The sequence below is a fragment of the Rhyacophila brunnea genome, unplaced genomic scaffold (genome assembly GCF_057557595.1).
Source record: "Rhyacophila brunnea isolate RB1 unplaced genomic scaffold, BYU_Rbru_1.0 scaffold_3, whole genome shotgun sequence".
NCBI lineage: Eukaryota > Metazoa > Arthropoda > Insecta > Trichoptera > Rhyacophilidae > Rhyacophila > Rhyacophila brunnea.
Window position 1 is genome coordinate 565505 of NW_028232965.1, and position 22438 is coordinate 587942.

General features: G+C 35.6%; 1 protein-coding gene across 1 annotated transcript in view; it reads left to right on the plus strand.

The window, feature by feature from the left end:
• Positions 1-22438, plus strand: part of stan (Protocadherin-like wing polarity protein stan) — a 194141-nt gene that overhangs the window by 155857 nt on the left and 15846 nt on the right. The window contains exons 4-36 of the mRNA XM_085952061.1: positions 4235-4436; positions 6668-6808; positions 6928-7145; positions 8110-8235; positions 8357-8523; positions 8613-8755; positions 9309-9488; positions 9575-9762; positions 9876-10113; positions 10471-10675; positions 11118-11270; positions 11361-11581; positions 11672-11843; positions 12015-12310; positions 12422-12554; positions 12683-12882; positions 12968-13120; positions 14704-14878; positions 14964-15089; positions 15196-15430; positions 15525-15729; positions 16203-16345; positions 17210-17344; positions 17435-17589; positions 17735-17901; positions 18004-18282; positions 18400-18513; positions 19066-19243; positions 19366-19505; positions 20723-20906; positions 21022-21227; positions 21816-22025; positions 22132-22318. Coding sequence (XP_085808187.1) covers positions 4235-4436; positions 6668-6808; positions 6928-7145; positions 8110-8235; positions 8357-8523; positions 8613-8755; positions 9309-9488; positions 9575-9762; positions 9876-10113; positions 10471-10675; positions 11118-11270; positions 11361-11581; positions 11672-11843; positions 12015-12310; positions 12422-12554; positions 12683-12882; positions 12968-13120; positions 14704-14878; positions 14964-15089; positions 15196-15430; positions 15525-15729; positions 16203-16345; positions 17210-17344; positions 17435-17589; positions 17735-17901; positions 18004-18282; positions 18400-18513; positions 19066-19243; positions 19366-19505; positions 20723-20906; positions 21022-21227; positions 21816-22025; positions 22132-22318 — 5975 coding nt within the window. The remainder of the gene's footprint in view (positions 1-4234; positions 4437-6667; positions 6809-6927; positions 7146-8109; positions 8236-8356; positions 8524-8612; positions 8756-9308; positions 9489-9574; positions 9763-9875; positions 10114-10470; positions 10676-11117; positions 11271-11360; positions 11582-11671; positions 11844-12014; positions 12311-12421; positions 12555-12682; positions 12883-12967; positions 13121-14703; positions 14879-14963; positions 15090-15195; positions 15431-15524; positions 15730-16202; positions 16346-17209; positions 17345-17434; positions 17590-17734; positions 17902-18003; positions 18283-18399; positions 18514-19065; positions 19244-19365; positions 19506-20722; positions 20907-21021; positions 21228-21815; positions 22026-22131; positions 22319-22438) is intronic.

Below are 22438 nucleotides of genomic sequence, written 5' to 3' on the forward strand. Positions count from 1 at the left end.
CTCTATGCATTGTGATATACTTACTCTACAATCTACGTACTAACTAATGAGATATTTTTTATGTGGAATCAAAAATAGTATAAAACTCGGGTTCAAGGATTATAATCCTTCTTTAACTCGTTCAACTTTCTATAGGATCCGGTCATCTCAGAAAAATCGTTCTTTGCGAAGCTCTAACCCAATTAAGTTTACATTTATTTTTAAATAATATATAATATAGGGATTATTATAACGGGGAGGTTTTGTGATAGTTACACGAAATGAGCATAACAAATTCGAAAGGCTTAAAAGGGAACCCCCAATCTTTATGGCTTTTTTCTAACAAATGAATTAATTATTATTGCAAAAAAAAAATTTATATTCAACTACCAGTCACTCTGTATTTCTAGTGATATCGGGAAATGTCATGTAACGTTTGTATGGGCACAAAAAATGGTTTTCTCATTATTATTTTTTTGAAACTTGACCCAAATGGACTCTTAGGTATCTTGTCTTATAACTGCGAGATGTCCATCCACCTCTCTGTGATGAACCGTTTGGTACATCTTTTAAGGATTAGACTTGCTTTGGGATAGTCTATCTCCTATGTGATAAAACCTTTTGAAGTTTCGTTTGTCATGTTTTAATGCATTTGATTACATTTAATAGGTTCTCAGCTTCTATCGATTTTTGTATATACTTATATATATATTAATACAATATACCTATAGTGGTTTATATACATAATTTGATCCGTATCTTCAAAAATAAAATGTGACATTTAGGTTGTCCGCAAACATGAACCACCAAACGCTGCGTTCCACCGATTGTTCGCCTATCGACCCTTCGAAATAAATATAAGTCAGTCGGTGCGGTATGTCTGCGCAGGGTATAGAAGAGTCATACATACATAAAACGCAATCACAGACGACGTTAATGTCGGCGCTCCATTGGCACGCAAGTCAGACGATTTACAGTCTTCGGACTTTTTTTTCGGCGTGGAGCACCCCAGATCTGCAGACTTTTTAATCCGCAGACCAGGCTCGTTGGATTTCAAACATGTTTGATATTTTACTCTCCGAGTTGTCACACTTCGTCTGTCGATCACTCTGCGAATTCGATTTGACATTAATACGCAATCATTCGGACCGGAAAAAAATCTGTAATTGTTTTAAACATTTTCATTGATTTATTTGTTAATTTACACATTAGAAAATGAGAGATTTTTCAATTATTTTTTTATTTGTATTTATGAAATTCATAACAGAAAACGTAAAACTTGTGTTGTTTTCACTGCTATATTATTTTATGCAAGTCTACATATAAATAACACAAGATTATAGGATTATCGGAAGACATTGCGATAATCGCAATTTTTGACTTTTGACAGCTCGACTTTTTTATTCGTTCGTTGATCAGTAGTAGAGCATAGACAAATCGGACGATTTATTCTATAGGATTTGTTTCCCGAATAGACCAAATGTCAATTTTACAGGAGACGAAAAACAAATTTCATTGTCGTATATTTAAATATCAGTAGATGTATCAATCATTCTTTCTACATTGTATGATTGCAACATTATCTAAGAATAGATTCCAAGAATAATATACTGGTATAAATCATTAAATGCACAGAAAATGCGTTTTATTTACAAGTACTCACTGTGGATATTCGGGAATTTTTTAGCGCTCTCTCAGAATAATGGATATTCGGGACAAAACAAGGACATTCGGGATTTAAGACCGTAGCGTATTGCTGCACGGCCCACGGATTACTGAGTGGTCAAAAAGTACGCGCGTCAAATGTTATATTTATTTACACGATAATTGTTAATAATTACTTCTACTATTTAAATACTTAATGATCATAATTACCCAAGTTCGTATGTAATAATAACATGCGGCAATCGCTTTTTCGGGTTTTTCGGATTAAGTAATAAAATAGTTTTTAAGTAATTAACTATTTTTTTATTGAACGAATAATTCACAAGATTTAAGAATGTACCATTCTAATAATTGAATATACATAATTTTTAAAATCACTTCTGAGAAAATATATTATAACCAATAGAAAATATCTTTTTGAAAAAAAGTAAGACACCCGGCAGGAATCGACCCTGCATCTCCTGGGTTTACGCCCCAGTCCACGAATTATCCAATATGCTACGAGGTGACATACTTATGACGACAAACTTTAACTATTGGCCTTTTAATACCTGCTCATCAGCACTCTTCAAAATCAAGCAACTATCGGCGATCGGTTTTTGTTTATTAAATAAAAGTAGGTATCTACTACTTCAATTACTAACCGACGTCACAGATTTCTCCAATATTTTATGATGGTACTAACTCGTACTGGCTAACAATTTTATATTAATACTTTTTCCAAAAAAAATCTATGTATATTATTATATCTATATATTTCTATTATTAACAATTAAACTTATTACAAACCACCAAATAATATTATATATTTACTATTGTAAGGAATAACAACACAAAATAATAGCATGTATAAATTAATTACCATTGGCTGCTAATATTAGGTAGGTACCAATATCCAAGTATATAATATTCACCAAATAAATAGTTACTAACATACATATTAAATTAAATTAACTATCAGCGCATTCAAAAATAAATAATAGCATCGCCTTTATTTTCATAGAAATACCTAGATTAAAAGTAAAATAAAGACAAACAATGTTTGATTAATAATAATTTGAAATAATTATTATTTTTTACGTCATAGTAGTTTCCGGGTCACACTGTAGAATTCATATAACCGTTGGGATTTTGTGTCATTTATCAAAACAAAATGCAGTTATTTAGGTTAAATTACTCACTTCAGGACGAACTGGTGATGTATCAGCTATGAATGATCTCTTCAAATTTGATGAATTCACTATTAAAACAATAGTAACTTTAAAAACAATATCAATAAGACGAAATTTGAAAGAGGACTCCGGACGGTCAAAAAATATGAAAGTGGGCGTGATTGTTTTAGAGCTAGACAGAGTGAATGTGGGAGCGAGATGCACGGCGTCAGCGCGGTTTGATTGGCTAAAAGTCATATTCGGGAAATAAAAACTCAGCCAGAGATATTTTTCGACCGAAATTAACTTGGATATTCAGGTACGAATAGTTGGACATTCGGGAGAACACCACGGAGTAATTGTAACTTAACATGGCGTATTCGGTTTTTTTTTTTAAAATATCTCTGTTCCTAGATAAAGATTGTTTTTATAAATGATTTCGGTAGAGTTCGATAAAAGAAATTGAACTGCATTAAAATGTCGATTTCGACAAAAATGGATATTCGGGAAACAAATCCTATAGCGACGGCATGTCTAATTTATTGTCATCGGACTTTCCAATGGAGCGCTGGCATAATGGACGCTGAACCTTAGTAATATACCTAATTAAAACATGTATTTTTATAATATTAGTACTTACTATCGACCGAGGGTATGTACTTGATGGAATTTGAATTTAAATTATAACGGGTTAAGTGTTGTACTATTCAATTTGGATCGTTTTTTGCGACCCGGGTTTCGCTTTTGGATAAATACACACTGACACACTGCGCATAGTGCCTGAACATGCCAATAAGCGAAACCTGGGTCACAAAGAACGACTCAAATGGAATAGTACAAAACTTAAATCCATTAGAATATAGGTATATTTTATTTTACCTCGTACCTATATTAGAGTGTATGCGAAAGAAATAGGTCATTTTCTAAAAAATGTGACCTTTTTCAGGAAAACTGTAGTGTTTGTTCGTTTGACGATCGCGATCATGTTTGTCATCTCTGCTGTTTTAGGACTAGTTAAATATAGCGCATTTATATTTCGTGCCGCCATTGTACACCAGGACCAGGCCAACCCCTTCACCAAGAAAACACGAAAAGCCGTAAAACAACATAATCTACGATAATTAGGTATATTATATTATATTATACGTAAAGATGTTGAAGAAAAACTATATTCTATGCAGATAAAGAATTACTATGGAAACGAAGCTGAAGAAATTGTTACTAATTTTAATGATTATTTTAGTTGTAAGTCATTTCACATCGCAAAATCATTATTTGTAGATACCTACTACGCTTATTTAGATGAACATTGTAGGTACCTACCTAAAATCGCAAACACTGAAGTGAGTCAGCAAAACATGGTGTCAAAAGCAGTCAGCCATTTTTTTAAACGCTGATAATGATTTCGCAAGTTTAAATGCATAATTATATTGTTTCAGGGATCCAGAAAATAGTCCGGTAACATATTCGATGTCGAGCCTCTTGGACTCGCGCTCGCAAGGGATGTTTAGCGTGGATCCGAAGCTGGGCGCCGTCACCACCCTCACCAAGCTGGATCGCGAACTTGTGGACGTTCACTACTTCAGGATCACGGCCGTCGATGATAGCTTCCCCCCTCGCTCTGGCACTACCACTTTGCAGGTAAACCCACACAGGAACTGGAAGGTCTATATTATATAAATTTAACTAAGTACCTACTTACTTAGATCAGTGTTCTCAAAATTATGTCATGCTAGCAGTGGCGCACCCAGGGGGGGGAGCAAGGGGCCCTGGCTACCCAAACATGAAAATTATCAGAATGATTTTAAACATTGAAATTGAAAGCCTATCAACTATACCTTGGGCTTAGACAAATAAAAACACGGCAAAAAAATGATTTTAATTTCTAACATAAAAATTTCGAAACACTAATGTCGGGATTTTTTAGAAACCCAATCCTTAATGGAACTGTCAAAAAAATCTCGGTGTCCACCCGAATGCCGGAGTGGTGTAGGTCATGGCTGGGGAGGGCTGACAGGGCTCAAGCCTGGGGGCCCGGGCTATGGGGGGCCCGGCGTGTCGGGTTGACCAGATAAGTGAGATAAACACACATCATAAATTAGCTTTAATAGTAAAAAAAAAAAAGTACTATTATACTTCATGGCCATGAACATTTTAGATTATATAATTGTTGAATATATTTTCTGATTATTATGTGTCGATACTTGACAGCTCCATTATTAAAGTAGATGTATTTAAAATCGATAATAATAATACTAATAATAAGTATCTACCCTTAATTTGAACTAAAACACAATTTGAAAAACGTTAATGTAGTATTTCACACTGCCTTTAATCTTAGCGGTAGGTAGGGGGCCCGCCAAATATCCTAGCCTGAGGGCCCGTTTCAGGATGTGGGGGCCATGGTGTAGGTACACCGAGTGTAATAGACAAAAGACCGATAAACGAGAAATTAGGCTGTGTTGTGTTGAATAGGTTTGTGTATAAGTTAAATGCACTAATACTTTTTTTGTCCATTTTTAAATAATATTTTGGAATGTCAATATTAAAAATCGACGATAAACATTCGGCGAAAAGAATGACTAACCCACTAGTTGGTGGTAGTGTAAGTCAAAAGAACATTTTTTTTTCAGTAGAATTCGGCATAAATGTTGTAACCCTCTAGACCAGTGTTTCCCACGGTGGGGCATGACGCCTCAAAGATGGGGCACCACGTTTCAGAGATGAGACACGTCGGCATTTCACATATAAAGGGGAATACTCATCGGTCATACAAAAAAATGCCTGAGATGTACAAAATTGAAATAGAGTCTAGACCAAGCGTGTAGCACAGCCGATAATATTTGAGTAATGTTTTAGCATACTAGAAGCACATGTCCAGCATGGTCGCTGTTAGTCACTTCCAATCCGCCAGTCGCTGATGACACGCTCAACGGTTACCGCCGTTATGCCTCCAATTTAATAAAAACTAGGAGAAACTGTACAAATATACCGCCGTGTATTGTGAAAATATGTAAAAATAATTATATGAAGAAGAAAAAGAGCCTATGGGACTAATTTACATTCTGCTCCTTAGGCCCCCCCCCCAATATTAAATCCTGGGTGCGCCACTGCATGCTAGTACTACTTTAGAGACATAGGTATAGGTATGTTACCTTCGTACCTAGCTTTTGATGATTAGTTATTATGAGTTTTTGTTTTATATTCTTAGCTTGAATTAAAAAAAATTCCGTCATAATCAGATTTGATACCCATTTTACCTTGTGTCACCGTATCTATACGAAATATCAGTCAGTATTTTTCATATTATTAATTTTCCTATTTTGTAAATTATAGTAATTCCTAAGTAAAATAAAAATATTTCTGGCATCTGTCAAAGTTAGCAACGTTGCGTGAAATGTTTCTACGAAAAAGAAATTCACGCAGTTGGGACATTTTCGGGGGTACGCGAGTTGGGAAACACTGACATAGATTATAATACTTTTTTACCATATTATTTTTAACTTCCATGACTTTTCGGTAGGTAGGAACCGACCAGCCATAATTTTGTATGTTTGTCTGATTCTGTTCCTAATATTAAAATAATTCAATATAACATAATATTACCTCCTATAAAAATGAGATTTTTGAAAACAAAAACTACTTATATAATAAAATAGGAAATCAAATCATACTGTATAGATAGAGAATTGGGGTCCAGTGTAGAAGGCATCGGCTTCTCAGACCAGGGGTTTTGGGTTCGTTTCCCAATGAGGTTACTATGCATATGTGATTGTTTCAATACTGTAAATGATATAGTGTGTTGTAGCATTAATTTAAAATAACTTTTAGTATGAAGGCACTTAGATATAACTTTTCTCCCTAAATTTCAGGTGAACGTATTGGATTGCAATGATCACACTCCCGTGTTTGAGCTGCAAGAGTATGAAGCCACCGTAAGAGAAGGAGCCAGTCAAGGATCCACCATAATCACCTTGAAAGCGACTGATCAAGATGTTGGAAAGAATGCAGAGGTATTCACCTCAAAATTTAAATAATTATAATGTAAATAGTAACCCTAATTATAATGGCTATGCAGAAATCTCTATCTACTGTCTCTTTGAAATATTTATTTGTTTTATTTTGTGTTTAGGTGGAATATTCAATAGAATCGGTTACATCTGAGGGAGATGCTAATGACGGTGATAGTGATGGTGATATGGAAGAAGGCGCTGCAGTTTTCCGGATGGACTCTAAGACGGGAGTATTGTCCACCAGGTCGCAGCTGGACAGAGAAAAGTCCTCTCGATACTCTCTTATAGTTCTCGCCTCAGACCAGACTAGTCCTGTATCTGAACGAAAGACTGCCAGGTAATTCTATATTTTTTTCCCTATTTAATGTATTATTATTAAGACCGATAGTCACCACCGAGGGTCATTTTATCAAAAGAATTAAGTGCCTCTCACGGATGATAGATATCTCATAACAACGGATCGGTTATTAATTATTGAAAAATACTTTTTTTAATTTCCTTGAAAAGCTTTTAATGCCACCGAGAAATACCCACCATCAAGACCGTCCTAGAGTCGAACGTCAGATAGCTAATTGATACATACAAATAATATGACACAATAGTAAAAATGCATCTACATCAAGGTCTGAACAAAAACGAATCATAAGTGCAAGTGAGAAAGCATTAGAATTTCTAAGGCTGAATTAAATATTTTTTGCAAATGTAGCCGGTAAATATTGATTTGAATGACTATTTTCATTTAAGAACTGTGAGCATGTGTTGCTAAAATTTATTATTTTTGTGTTAAATACAAAGTTATTGGTAATTATTTTTAGTTAATTTAATAGAAAATATGATTAACTATGTTGTGTTTAAATTTGGTAGCCGTACTGAGAAACAACATGATGGTATAACGTTTCATAGTTAAGTAATAATAATAAAATTGAGGTTCTACTGTGCGTTATACGCAAAAAACATGGCTTTATTTTGTCGAACAATAGCCACTCTCTTTATATTATTACTCTGAGATCTACATATTAATATTATAAATAATGCTCTCATTTCTTAGATGGGGTGGCCTAATATCAGAGCAATTATTTTTAAAATAGACCTTTTCTAAATCAACTTAAAAAATAATCGATAGTTGGAAAAATATTTATTGTTTTTTTTTATAATGAGAATATGGGTCATTTTTATATTCATATTATGTAGTATGAAATATTAAAAAATATTTATTTAAACTCGGTTATAAAGACCTCATGGACTATATATCGAGATCATTTAGGATGTTGAAACTTATCTATAATTTTTTTATATTGCAGCGCTACTGTTATCGTAAGAGTTCTGGATGACAATGACAACTATCCTCAATTTACTGAACGAACTTACACAGTATCCGTCAACGAAGATATCAATCTGTCGGATAATCCTGTCGTAGCCCATATACGGTAAAAGACATTTCTAACCGACTCTTTAATTAATACCGTCTGCCTGCGGCTTAGAACACTGTTATTATTTTAATATGACTCGTTATTAATAATGTAAACTAAATCTTATTTATAATTCCAGGGCTACGGATGCAGATTTAGGCCCGAATTCAGCAATCAGATATGCCATCATCGGTGGTAACACGCAACTGCAATTTTCTATCGACAGTCTTAGTGGAGATGTTTCACTTGTCAAACCCCTCGATTATGAGCTGATACGAAATTATAGACTAGTGATAAGAGCGCAAGGTAAAATATTACCCACTTTAATTTCACAAATTTTTAGTGCTAAAATTATTTCAACAGTTGATTGCAGTCAAAAATATTTTTATTTTAAGATGGTGGCAGTCCTTCCCGTTCCAACACGACGCAACTTTTAGTCAACGTAAAAGATGTTAACGATAATGCACCTCGTTTTTATACATCCCTTTTTCAAGAAGCCGTCAGTGAAAGTGTTCCAGTTGGATACAGTGTTGTCAGGGTATGAACATTCAATTCAAATACTGTATATTAAATAAAGAGTGTGTATTTTGTAGGAGCAAATTAACATAAAATGATAAGTACAAATAGCTAGAAGACTTTACCCAATTAACATTATAGGAAATAATTATTTTAAAATAAAGTGTTTTAATAACTAAATAGTTATCAAAGAGCTGTAGTTATGTATAATCATTTTTATGTAAGTATAAGTTTTTAATAAAAGTTGAACTCTCACTTCAATTTGTATTAAATAAGTATGTAAACACACTTCGATTAAAATTCGATTTAACTTCAAAATACAAGATTATTAAATTTAAACTGTCAACTAAATGTTACTGTCTGGCTGGATTACATATCAATTAAACTTTATTTGAGATATGTGATAGGTATTCAACAAACTGAGTTTTATTTAAGACAAATTTTAGTGATAGTTATTAATTTTTATTAAAGTTAATCACCATAATGTTTTAGCAATTTAAAAATACATGTATTTTGGATAGTCTCATATTAATAAAAATCACATTGAAATGATACAATTTTAAATTTTCTCTTAGGTTCAAGCCTATGATGCTGATGAAGGTACAAATGCAGAACTAACTTACAGCGTTAACGAAAGAGACTTAGCGACGCTGGGAGGCATTGAAAAGTTTCCGTTGGGAATCGATCCAAGAACAGGATGGATTTACACTACTCGCCAATTAGACAGAGAGGAACAGTCCAAGTTTAACTTTCAGGTGAACAAAATGCCTCACTATTTTATATGTAATGGCTGTAATTTCATAAATTGTTATTTTGAAACTATGAAATGAAATGTTTTCAGGTGATAGCAACAGATGGTGGGGCACCTCCTCGTTCGGCGACAGCTTCCGTGGCTCTCACTGTTCAAGATGTAAACGACAACGATCCTCATTTTGGTCCGTCACGCTACGAGGCAAATCTGGCTGAAGACGAGCCTCCGGGAACTCCTGTAGTTACCGTCACTGCTACGGATCCCGATGAGGATAATCGGTAATGAGAAATAATTAGTGCATTGATATTGAGTTCAGATAAATTATTAACTTAATATTTGCAATATTATTCCATATTATGCAATAATTAACTGACGTATAATTTTTTTCCAGATTGCATTATGAGCTGACTGGAGGAAATACGCGAGGACGATTCGCAATAACTTCCCAGAACGGTCGAGGACTTATAACGGTGGCTCAGCCGTTGGATTTCAAACAAGAAAGGCGATACGTGCTGACGGTGACCGCTTCAGATTCAGGCGGCCGCAGTGACACGGCCATGGTTCATATTAACATAACTGATGCCAATAACTTCGCTCCTGTATTTGAGAATGCTCCATATACTGCATCTGTAAGTTGTACCGGAATTCAAATAAAATAATATTGTTTCAGTATTCCATGATTCACCTACAACAAGATTCTACTTTCATAAGTTATGCGAGAATTAATACCATGTAGCCTGTTTTAACCAGCACATATTTTATCATCTTATGGTGCCTATTTGATGAAAGTGATGAAACTAATACTACATAATGTGTGAGAATATTGCATAATCCTAACTGTTGGATTAGATTTTATAATATAGCTTAATCACTATGAATTATGCGTGTACTGTAATTTCAAAGTCATTGGCAAAAAAATTATATATACCTACCCATATGTGTAACTTAGTTTCATACAATAATCATTTCAATCAAAATGTTTTTAGGTTTTCGAAGATGCGCCTCTCGGAACTACCGTCCTTGTGGTGTCTGCGACTGACAGTGATGTCGGGTTGAATGCTCAGATAACTTACTCTCTGGGAAGCGAGTCCAATAACGAAGCCATGCTCGGACAAGATCAAGAATTCACCATCAACCCGCAAACTGGTGCCATACTGACCAATAAATTACTCGACCGGGAAGCACTAAGTGGTAAATTACTAAATCCAACATTCAGTTAACAACAAAATATCGATGGGGTAGTCTAGTTTATACCAAAATTCAGTTATTTCACATAGAACGCTTATCTGCTTCATACCTTTATAAAATCTGTACACATGCTTGGATTTACTGCCAGCAAAAGTGTGCGAATGGGCTATTAACTTGTAAAAATATTGTATGTCCAAATAAGGTATTTGAGAAGAATTTAAATACACGATATTGTGTCCCATGTCACTTTCTATTTCTAATAAATTCCAATGTTTCAAAACCGTTTTTCTCAATATGTACAAAACTGAATATACACTATATTGCACTAACCTGTCAATATGTAATATGTTAATTTAATTTTAGGTTTGATCGTACAGCATTTGTCTTTATTCAATTCATTCAGGTGTCCTTGATCCTTGTTAATAATTTATGTGGTTTGTTTCAGGTTATCTGTTAACAGTGACAGCTCGCGATGGAGGCTCACCTCCACATTCTGACACCACTGATGTGGAAATATCTGTCACAGATGTCAATGATAACAATCCAGTCTTCAAACAGTCCATGTATTCCTCGAGCGTTCCAGAAGATGCAGTGATTGGTATTTATAATTTCTCATTAAGATAAAAGAACTTGTGAGTATAAACGTGGAATTCCTTATATAATCTTCTTCTTACCTCAATTTTTATAGGTACATCAGTTATCCAGATATCCGCTTCAGATGCTGATATCGGTCTGAACGGGCGCATCCGATATGAACTCTCTCCGAAGGACCGTGAGGACGGTTCGTTTGTCGTGGATCACGCTTCGGGAGTAATTCGCACCAACAAAGGACTGGATAGAGAATCGGTGCCCGCGTACGACCTGCATGCCTATGCCGTGGACAGAGGAACTCCTGCCCTCAGTACATCTGTGAGATATAAACATAATTATGCTTTACCATCATCATCATCATAATAGAAGAGCAAAACTAACTGCAAACTCTCTTTTGTACTTTTTTAGGTCTTAGTTCATGTCCGCATTGAAGATGTCAATGACTCTCCGCCTGCATTTGAAGGCGATAAGTTGACTCTCTATGTTGCTGAAAATAGTCCAATCGGTACAACTGTCGGTGAAATACACGCACATGATCCTGATGAAGGCGTAAATGCCATAGTTCACTATTCTATCATAGGTACGATGTTTTTTTGTTATTTTACAATCCATTTGAATTCTTATAACTTTTATACTATTGAAAATAAAATATACTTTTAGAAATTAAAAGGATGACAATAAGAATCAGAAGTCAGAACACAAAAATGTGAAAATTAATTTATTAAATAAACAAATTAAAATTTATCAACAGGCGGAGACGACTCCAATAGTTTTACTCTCGTGACGCGTCCCGGATCAGACAGAGCGGAGCTTCTCACGATGATGGACCTGGATTATGAGAGTCCTCGTAAAAGATACGAGTTGGTGATTCGAGCGGCCAGCCCTCCTCTCAGAAACGATGTCCACGTCGAAATCCTCGTGACCGATGTAAATGACAATGCTCCGATACTGAAAGATTTTCAAGTCATCTTTAATAATTTCAAAGATTGCTTTCCCGTCGGTGTATTTGGAAAAGTTCCCGCTTTCGATGCGGACGTTGCTGACAAGGTAAATTAATGTATTTTGTAGAATTTTTTTATAATTATGGATCAATTACTTGGAGCATTAAATGCATTCATACTCAATCCTGATTTATTGTTTATTTGTTTTCTATTTCAGCTCACATATAAAATTCTGTCTGGAAACAATGCCAATCTTCTTATGTTAAATCAATCGAATGGAGGAATGATATTATCTCCACAATTAAACACAAATGTTCCAAGATTAGCAACCATGGAAATATCAGTCTCAGGTTTGTATATTATAGTACTCACATAATTTTGTAGTCATTTATTAATTTTTATTCATCATTCATTCATAGTATTGAAATGTAATGTTATCCATATTATATAATAATATCATCTATTTCTAATCACACAGATGGCATCAATGAGGTGAAAGCAATAATGCAGCTGTCAGTTCGTTTAATAACCGAGGACATGTTGTACAATTCTGTGACTGTTCGACTCAATGAAATGACGGCTGAAGCATTTTTATCACCACTATTGACGTTCTTCATCGATGGCCTAGCTGCCATTATACCCTGTCCGAAAGAAAATATTTACATATTCAGCGTGCAGGTAATGGCAACATTCAAATATACTTTTATTGCATAGCATCTAATTGTGAGCATACTTTTACTTAAATTTCATTTCTTTATTACAGGACGATACTGTCGTCAATGCGAAGATTTTGAATGTGTCATTTTCGGCTCGGAGGCCAGATGCCACTGGAGAATCTCAATTTTACTCGCCAGTTTTTCTACAAGAACGCGTTTACTTAAACAGAGCGATTCTAGCAAGACTCGCCACTGTTCAGGTTTGTGGTCAAACATTTCAACATACAATTCGGTATTTGATTCTGATTGATAATTCAGTTCAAGAGAGAGCAAAATGTTAAATAATTAGATTGTTTTGTCACACAGGTATTCAATGGTAAAATTTTTGTATTTTCACCAACGGCATATTATTGATCTGTTGCAATTCCATGTTTTATATTTGTTTGGGTATCTAGACCCTTTCTTTGACTTTGACTCAAGTCTGTCATTCTTCGTTGCGGGGCACTCATTCTTTTTTCGATATGTTGACGAATGAATGAGAACTTATTTTCATAAAAAAACGGATTATTTATTATTATTAAACTGGCGCTAGGGGCCGTTCAGGTCCATGGCCGACTGCACAACGTTTCTCCAGGCATCTCTGTCCAGCGCTCTCTCTTCCCAGTTGACTATCCCCAGCCTTTCCGCATCCCTTTGAATGTTGTCCGCCCATCTCCGTCGAGGGCGGCCAAGAGGTCGAGTGCCAGCTGGTGTGCCTTTGTAAATCCTATAGAGAGTTCTAGATCTTTCAGATCGTACAACGTGGCCCGCCCATCTGAGCCTTCTTGACCTCAGAATATTAGTGATTCTAGGTTGGTATCGGTCGAAGAGCTCAGCGTTTGTGCGGATGCGCCACCGGTGGTTCTCATTGACGGGTCCAAGTATTCTCCGGAGGATTCTGTTTTCAAACACTTGGAGCGCCTTTTCTTGTTTTTCTGTTAAACCCCACGTTTCACATCCATACATGACGATTGGTTTGATGACCACGTTATACACCCGGAATTTCGTTTTGATGGACAGCATTTTGGACCTGAACAGACGACTCAGCGCGAAGTACGCTGCATTTCCACTTCTCAGTCGGTCAGAGAGCTCTAGGGACATTTTATTTTTAGAGGTAATGTTGGAGCCCAAGTACTTGAAGAGAGAGGTTCTCTCGAACGAGGAGTTTCTTATTCCAATGTTTCCAGTGGGTTCAATGCCTCTTGTCATTTTCAAATACTTGGTCTTTCCCACATTTACTCGTAGGTTCAACCTTTTCGCTGTGTCCTCCAGAGGAGTGAAAATATCTCTGACTTCTTCTTCAGATTCTCCGAGCACCACCAAATCATCTGCGTAGCCCAATATTTTATGGGACCCATTCAAGGTAACTCCACCTTCTGCTTTCAGAGCTTCTCTAACGGCTTTCTCTAAAGCTAAGTTGAACAGCATGGGTGATAAGGAGTCGCCTTGTTTTAGTCCTGCTGTCACCTCAAAAGATTCTGATATACTACCTTGCATATGAATTCTACTTCTGGATCCGTCCATGCATACTTTTATTATATTTATAAGTTTTGACGGTATTTCGAATTCTTTCAATATATTCCAGAGAGCTTCTCTATCAATAGAGTCATAACGGATAACTGACATTTTAATTCAAAGATTAGTACTGAGTTTAATTTGATGGTATTTTATAAATACGAGTGACACATGTTAAAGATGATAAATAAAGTCAATACAAATGCTAAAAATAAATTACTTTTTCCAGTTAAGTGGCCGTTTGTTCAAAATAATAATTAATTAACCAATATTGTTCTTGACTCAACAGGTTTTGCCGTTTGATGACAACATGTGCGTACGAGAACCGTGCCTGAACTTCGAGGAGTGTTTGACGATACTCAAGTTCGGAAACGCATCGGGCTTCATCCACAGCAGCACCGTTTTATTTCGCCCCATATATCCTGTGACTACTTTTGCCTGCCAGTGTCCAACTGGGTTTACAGGTAAACCTCACAAGTCATATTACCGATACATTTTAAAATATTTATTATTTAATGTAGTGACTCATTCGGTTAATTAACTTTTCAGGTTCCAAGGAGCACTATTTGTGCGATGCTGAAGTAAATTTGTGCTATTCGAGTCCTTGTAAGAATAACGGGACCTGTATGCGGAGAGAAGGAGGCTACAGCTGCGTTTGTTCGAAAGGATTCACTGGTAATCAATTATGATTGTATCATTTACAATCAAAAATAATATTAACATGTGTTATTATAAGAATACCATATGCTTAATAATGCAAACTATATTCCTATTTGTTCAGGTGCCGATTGCGAAACCGTACTTAAGAAGGCGAGCTGCTTGTCGACGGGTGACATTTGTAAAGGCGGCTCGCAGTGCGCCGTGAAGAGGGAAGGAGGAATCCTCTGCCAGGGCTGCAGCATTGACACCAATCATACCACTGACCTCTGCGAACTGCGAGCCAGAAGCTTCACCAGAACATCTTTCCTCACCTTTCCCAGCCTCAAACAGAGACACCGCCTGCACATCAAAATGAGGTTTGTTAAACAATAAATAAAGTTAAGTATGCAGTGATCATCTTTCCATATCTCTAAGTTTCGTTGAAATGACTATTCATAAATTTACTTTCAGATTCGCTACCCAACACTCCAACGGATTATTGCTGTATAATGGGCGATTCAATGAGCGTCACGACTTCATATCAGTGGAAGTGGTAGGAGGGTCGGTTCAATTTTCATTCAGCCTCGGCGGTCGGGTCACGTCTGTCTTCGCTACCGTTCCGGGCGGGCTCGCCAGAGGAGATTGGCACACTGTCGAGGTCTACTACATCAATAGGGTAAAGACAATATCAATAACTCAGTTACTGCAATATATATGTTCCTTAACTTGTTGACCGCGGAGAATTTAATTACTATTTAATTACCACATTTAAATAACATGCTAATTATATCGAATGGCCAATTAATGAGGGCACAATAGGTGTGCCGTCCGCTTTGAAAAGATTAATTTTGCATACGATTTAGTGCGTAATATTTGTAATTATGAATACACAAGTCATCCACATTATGTATTTATTTGCTACCTTAAAATACATCCCTTTTGTGCACACATCACATGCATATAATAATAATATTATCTCTCACTATGTTAAAGCTTTCAAACGTCTTTTTGAATCATTTTATTCTATATTTAGCGAGTGTTGAAAAAATTTTATTAATGATATTTTATAATTTTTCAATAATAAATTCGCTATAATGTTGGAATCAATTAATATTTTTTTGATCTATTGGTATAATGATGTTTTTGTAGACGGCAACAATCTCAGTGGATAACTGCGACACGGCTGTGTCATTGGCGGGTGCATCCCGGCTGGGTACTCGCTGGGCTTGCGCCAACACTACGGTACATATCTTGCCAGACAGGTGTGCCCTCCTTACTGAGACGTGTCATAGGTAAATAAACTCATATTATATTTAATCGTTTTTACAGAAGCTTTCTTCTAACATTTATCTATGTTACGCCGAATGTGCGAAATTGACTATTACATGAAATGGGCAAAATTTTGCCTAATTCATGTAATAGTCAAGCCCGTTGCCTTATTCATGAATTAGGTAAATTATCTGCCGAGTGCGTGAATTCGCCAGGGTATGGAATTCTTAAACTGTCAACGTGACAGTAGAATAAGTAAATTTAATACGGATGGCTTTATTAGTTATAATTAAACATAATATAATATTATTATTATTAGGTTAGGTTCGGTTAGGTTTTGTAATTCTGAATTTAACTGAATGTCCATTTTGAGGTTAGCTAACAAGTGTCAACAAACTATCAAAAATCATACTATCACAAACAAACAATCGACCATTGCACGATTGATACCCAAGCACGAATCAAATCACGAAAATACCTTTTAATAAAATTCTTCCGTTATCATAATATAGTTCTAGATATTTTTTGGGCATAGTAAATGGATATGAACGTCATTGTAGTTATTGATTGGTATATTTTTATATAATCAATGACATTTGACACATTTGGTTAGTTTGATTAGCTGCAAAAAACACCACCGGAGCGCTACTATCTAATTTTCCCAATGATTGAACTAGGCAGAAAAATTACTGCCGAATTCACGCACTCGGCAGATATTTTGCCTAATTCATGAATAAGGCAACGGGCTTGCATTTTTCATGATTTAGGCAAAATTTTGCCCATTTCATGTAATAGTCAATTTCGCACTTTCGGCATAACATCTATAAAAAAACTAAATAATGTATTTGAATAAAAAATTGTTTATAATTTTTCTTTTTGTCGTGTAGGTTTATTGATTTAACTGGACCACTGCAAATAGGCGGCTTGCCAAGTATTCCATCAAGTTTCCAGGTCAAATCCAAAGACTTCATTGGATGCATTGCAGATCTCTACATTGACCACAAATTTGTCGATTTAAACAGGTACATTATATGATGCAATGCATGTTACATTCAAATTTGTTGTCAATATCTATCATAGACATTTTGTAATATTTGTAATTGAATTTCCAGTTTTGTGGCCGATAATGGTACAGTTGCCGGATGTCCCGAAAAACGATCTCACTGCGGCTCAGATCCTTGTCACAATGGCGCAGAATGCAAAGATATTTGGGATACTTATTTCTGTGAATGCACTGAGGGATATACTGGAAAAGATTGCAGCGAATGTATGACATAAACTATAATATTATTTAAAGTTTTTTATTTGTTAACAATACATTTGAGAAACATAATACCGCCTCTTTAACAAAATTACTTTATCATCTGTTATACAAAAATTGCATGATTGTTTATTTGTGTATTTGTTTCCAGCTATTAGTCAACCGTGGAGGTTCAGCGGTGACGGTGTACTTTCATTTAATCCGTTATTAAGACCAATCCAACTTCCTTGGCTGAACGCTCTTTCGGTTAGAACACGGCAGCAGGACACGTTCCTCATGTCTGTACAAGTCGGTCAAAATAGTTCTGCCATAATAAGTGTAAGTTTATTCAAAATGAATCCATACAACATAATATTACGTAGAACTTTACAATCATTGTTTTTAATGAAAGGAATAACACCAAATAATTGTTATTTCCAGCTGAAATCCGGTCTGCTTCACTATACTTACAACAGCGAGACAATGTTTCTTCCGGGGACAATATTATCTGACGGCGAATGGCATAGAATTGAAATAAAATGGCTGGGTGCCGATATCTCTGTCGCAATAGACTACGGATCGAGACTCACTTTACTGCCTATGTCAGCGAATAAAATTCAAGGACTATACGTTGGCAAAATTTTGATCGGAGGACCGGACTCTTTATCAGCCGGAAACGTACTGTCGGCTGATTATGGATACTTCGAGGGTTGTATACAGGTAATTTTATTTGAATATGAACTGAAAGATAGCTAATTTTTATGTTACATAAGTGAGTGCTAAGTAGCAACTAAAAGGAATAATTAATATTGTGTCTGTTTTTATTGTTAATTTTAGGATGTCAGAGTGGGAACATCTCAGTCCATGTTGAGTCGTCCAACAGTAAGAGAAAATGTACGCGACGGTTGCCATTCACGAGCTGACTGCTTATTATCTGCTTGTCCATCACAGGTACCTACTGCTACTCATTGAGACTTTGCATTGTTATATTGAATATTCTTTTATATTGTCATGGATCATTATTTGTGTATATTTTCATGACACAAACGAAATTCAGATCTTTTTTTTATTCATTGATTAATGCCAGTGAAATTAGATTCAGATAGATTTTACATACATTTCTACAGGTGACACATAATTAAAAAATAAATTATGAACCATCACCACATACGTGTCAACATATAACTCCTTTGAAAAGTTAAAAGCATTTTATTCTTAACTTTGGGTATCTTTCTGTGGCCCTTTGTGTATACATATAATGTTATTATTTGAATGCCTGACTTGTCCTCCTTAACATAATAAAAACCAGGACATAACAATATTTTCACATGGAATAATAGTACCTAATGGATCATTTGAGAACAAAACTTTATTTATAAAATGTTGAAAACAGTAACCTATGCAGAATTTACAATGGCATATTTAACTTAGTGGCACTTGTATTCGTTCAACCATCAGCAGCTCAATCACTAACTTGGTAAACAATTGTGAATAACTTTTCAGGGTCAATGTCGAGCAAAATGGGATACGACAGAATGCGTCTGCCAAAGTGGAACGGTGGGTGATGACTGTCGACCGGTTTGCGAAGTGAAGCCTTGCGGAGATAACGGTTTGTGTGTACTTGATCTGACCAACTCCAAAGGATACAAGTGCAACTGCAATAATGAAACCCTATATTCGGGTAAGACATATTGATTGACACATAATTAACATGTATAAATGCTCTTGAGTACCTACCATTATTAAGAGAAATTTTATTGGGGAATAAATATTATATAATTTAGTCTTGTAAATTTCTTTCAGGCGAATACTGTAATATCCAGCGTTCTCAAAGTTGTCCGTCAGGATGGTGGGGGAGCGGCGAATGTGGTCCCTGCTTGTGTCAGATTGAAAATGGTTACCATCCCGATTGCAATAAAACTACAGGACAGTGTTACTGCAGAGTGAGTTGAAAACTATTCATAAATACATTACTAATTATTATTCATATGAATGTAGAATTTAAAGTTGAATAAAAAATCTGTCTCTTCTTAAGTTTTTTTTGTAACAGTGAATATAATACCACCAGTCAAAAATGACCCTATAAATAATAGGGTTAAAGAAACCTATTTCATTTTTCTCTATTTTACAGAAGACACCAAACACAAGTAAATTTAACATTTCACTATCATTAACAGGAAAGTGTTTTCAATAGATATGTATTGAACCATCTTTTATCTGTTGATTTTTTTGATAAATCTCTTTTTACTATTATTGTCAGTACCATACATAACTCAAAATCGCTAAAAATTTTGATGTTTCTTTGACTCTAAAGGCCGGTTCGGATTAGTCGAGTAGTTAAGTCGAGTGGCAAGTGATTTAGTTGATTTGATGACAACCAAATGATTTAGTAACTGAAAAGTCTCCGAACACACTACATTAGTGAGTGACGTGTCAAAATGAACAGAACACAATGTAACAAAGCAAAAATAAGTAATTAACTATTTTTTAATTCAACGAATAATTCACAAGATTTAAGAATGTAACATTCTTTATATTGAACATACATAATTTAAAAACACTTCCAGACATCCAGCAGGTTCGAACCTGCGTGATGAACCTGATTCGAAGGTTTTTCAAATTATGTATGTTCAAAGTTAATAACTTCATTTATAATGGCTATATTAGAAGAATTGGAGGAAGAAATTCTATGACAACTAAAGATAACGTGTTCAGACTTGTCTCGTGGCTTGTTTAGTATTTAGTGAGAGGTGGTGGAGATCGCTACTCAACCGAAAAATTAGAACAAAATGGATTGACTTGACTAAATGATTTTACCAAATTACTCGCCACTCGATTAAATTACTCAACTTATCCGAACCGGCCATAAGGCATGATCAGCGATAAGTCTTGGCACAATATCATTATGTAAAAAACTGGAAGAATATACCAAAATGCATTATTTATTGATTTTTTGTTGCCGGGTGCTATTGAACATAGCTAATATAATATCCGGTTTTCTTAATAAATCTATTATGAAAGAACATGTTATGTAAACTAACAATAGATAGGTATACTAAGCTGAAAGTTCATTATCTGGAGCACATTTTGGGTCCCAGCCAATCAAGTTTACGATCCTGATCCGTCTATTGAATTCTAATAACCAATGTAATTATTTCAGGAGCATCACTACCAACCCGTAAACAGCACTAAATGTCTGCCGTGTCAGTGTTACAGCGTTGGGTCGGTAGGCGGAGCTTGCGACCCTCTCAACGGTCAGTGCACTTGTCGACCCGGCGTCATCGGCAGAGCCTGCGACAGTTGTTCCAATCCATATGCTGAAGTTACTGCAGATGGTTGCCAAGGTTCGTTCTATATATTAATGATTTTAATATATTTGAAATAATGTAAATACAATCCAATAAATAATGTGAATAATTATAAATAATAAATAATAATAATGTCTATATTGGCTTACAGTTGTGTATGACGGATGTCCACGATCGATGTCGGCAGAGGTGTGGTGGTCTCGAGGCAAGTTCGGCGAAGTGGCGGAGGCGTCTTGTCCCGCAGGGGCGGCGGGTCGCGGCTCGAGGGCTTGCGGACCGGCCGACCGCAGACCGCCCTGGCGCACCCCTGACATGTTCAATTGCACCAGTCCTGCTTTTATACATCTTAGAAAACAGGTATGTTTTTACACCTATTGCCTATTAAATTAGGACTATATTTGTATGTAATTTTTCAACATGTATTTATGTTTAAATGATTAAGAAATCAATAACTGTCTAGCATCTTTTGCCATCAATGTAGGAAATACTCTTTTATGGTATGATTTTATGATAATTGCATGCAATCGTTGCAACCAAATTGAATGTGTACATTCAAATGGCAGCGATTTCACTTGTGCGATGACACACTGAATTCTTTGAACAAATGCATGTACTTATCTGCTACACTATCATCGCATGAGCGAAAACACTACTTTGGACTGTCTTCGGAATATGAATTATAACATGGAGCACTTTAAAAGAAATAATTCAAGAAAATACCCACCAGATGGCGTTGATAGCTTTAAGAGAGGGGTATTCAATTGTTTTTAGTTTACCTACTGATTAAAGATATTTTACTTTTTCTAATTTAGCTGCTCCATGGGTGCATTCTAGTATAAACACAACTGCTACTGTGCATCCCCATGATACGTTTTGTGGCTTTCTGGTTACTTTTGCTCAGTTTTTTTTAATATATACTGTACATTTTCATCTTTTATATTTCAGTTGAGTCAAATCGAGGCCGGAGAACTTGAAATCAATACTTTTGTCGGGGTAAAGTTGGCTGAAAACCTGATGATAGCCACCAGAGATACACCCGATATGTACGGAGCGGACATCTTGGTGACTGACGGCATTCTAATGGCACTCATTGGCTACGAAAACCATCAGGCGGGCCTTAATTTGACTCACAGTCAGGATAAGGATTATATCAAGGTGAGAAGTGACTACTTAATTCACCAGTCTTTCAATAAACCCTGTTGAAATTAAACCGTGCAATATTTTGAAATAACAGTCAATAAAAATTAAGCATTTTTTCCAGAATATGATAAAATCATCGAGTAAGATTTTGCTGCCGCGATATTCAGAGCAGTGGCGAAGAATTCAAGAACTGACGGGTCGCTCTGCTGATGGATTGCTCGAGATTTTCGATCAGTACATCACGGTGCTCGGGGAAAGTCAACACGACACTTACACAAATCCATTTGAAATCGTTACTGATAATATAGGTAAAACAATTAATTATTTTGAGAATATGGGTTCATTCAACAGTCTTAAGTATAAAAAAGCATCATATGTAGGGTAATTCTTGCTGAAGTCTAATTTATGTCTTCGCTAAAGGCGCCGTA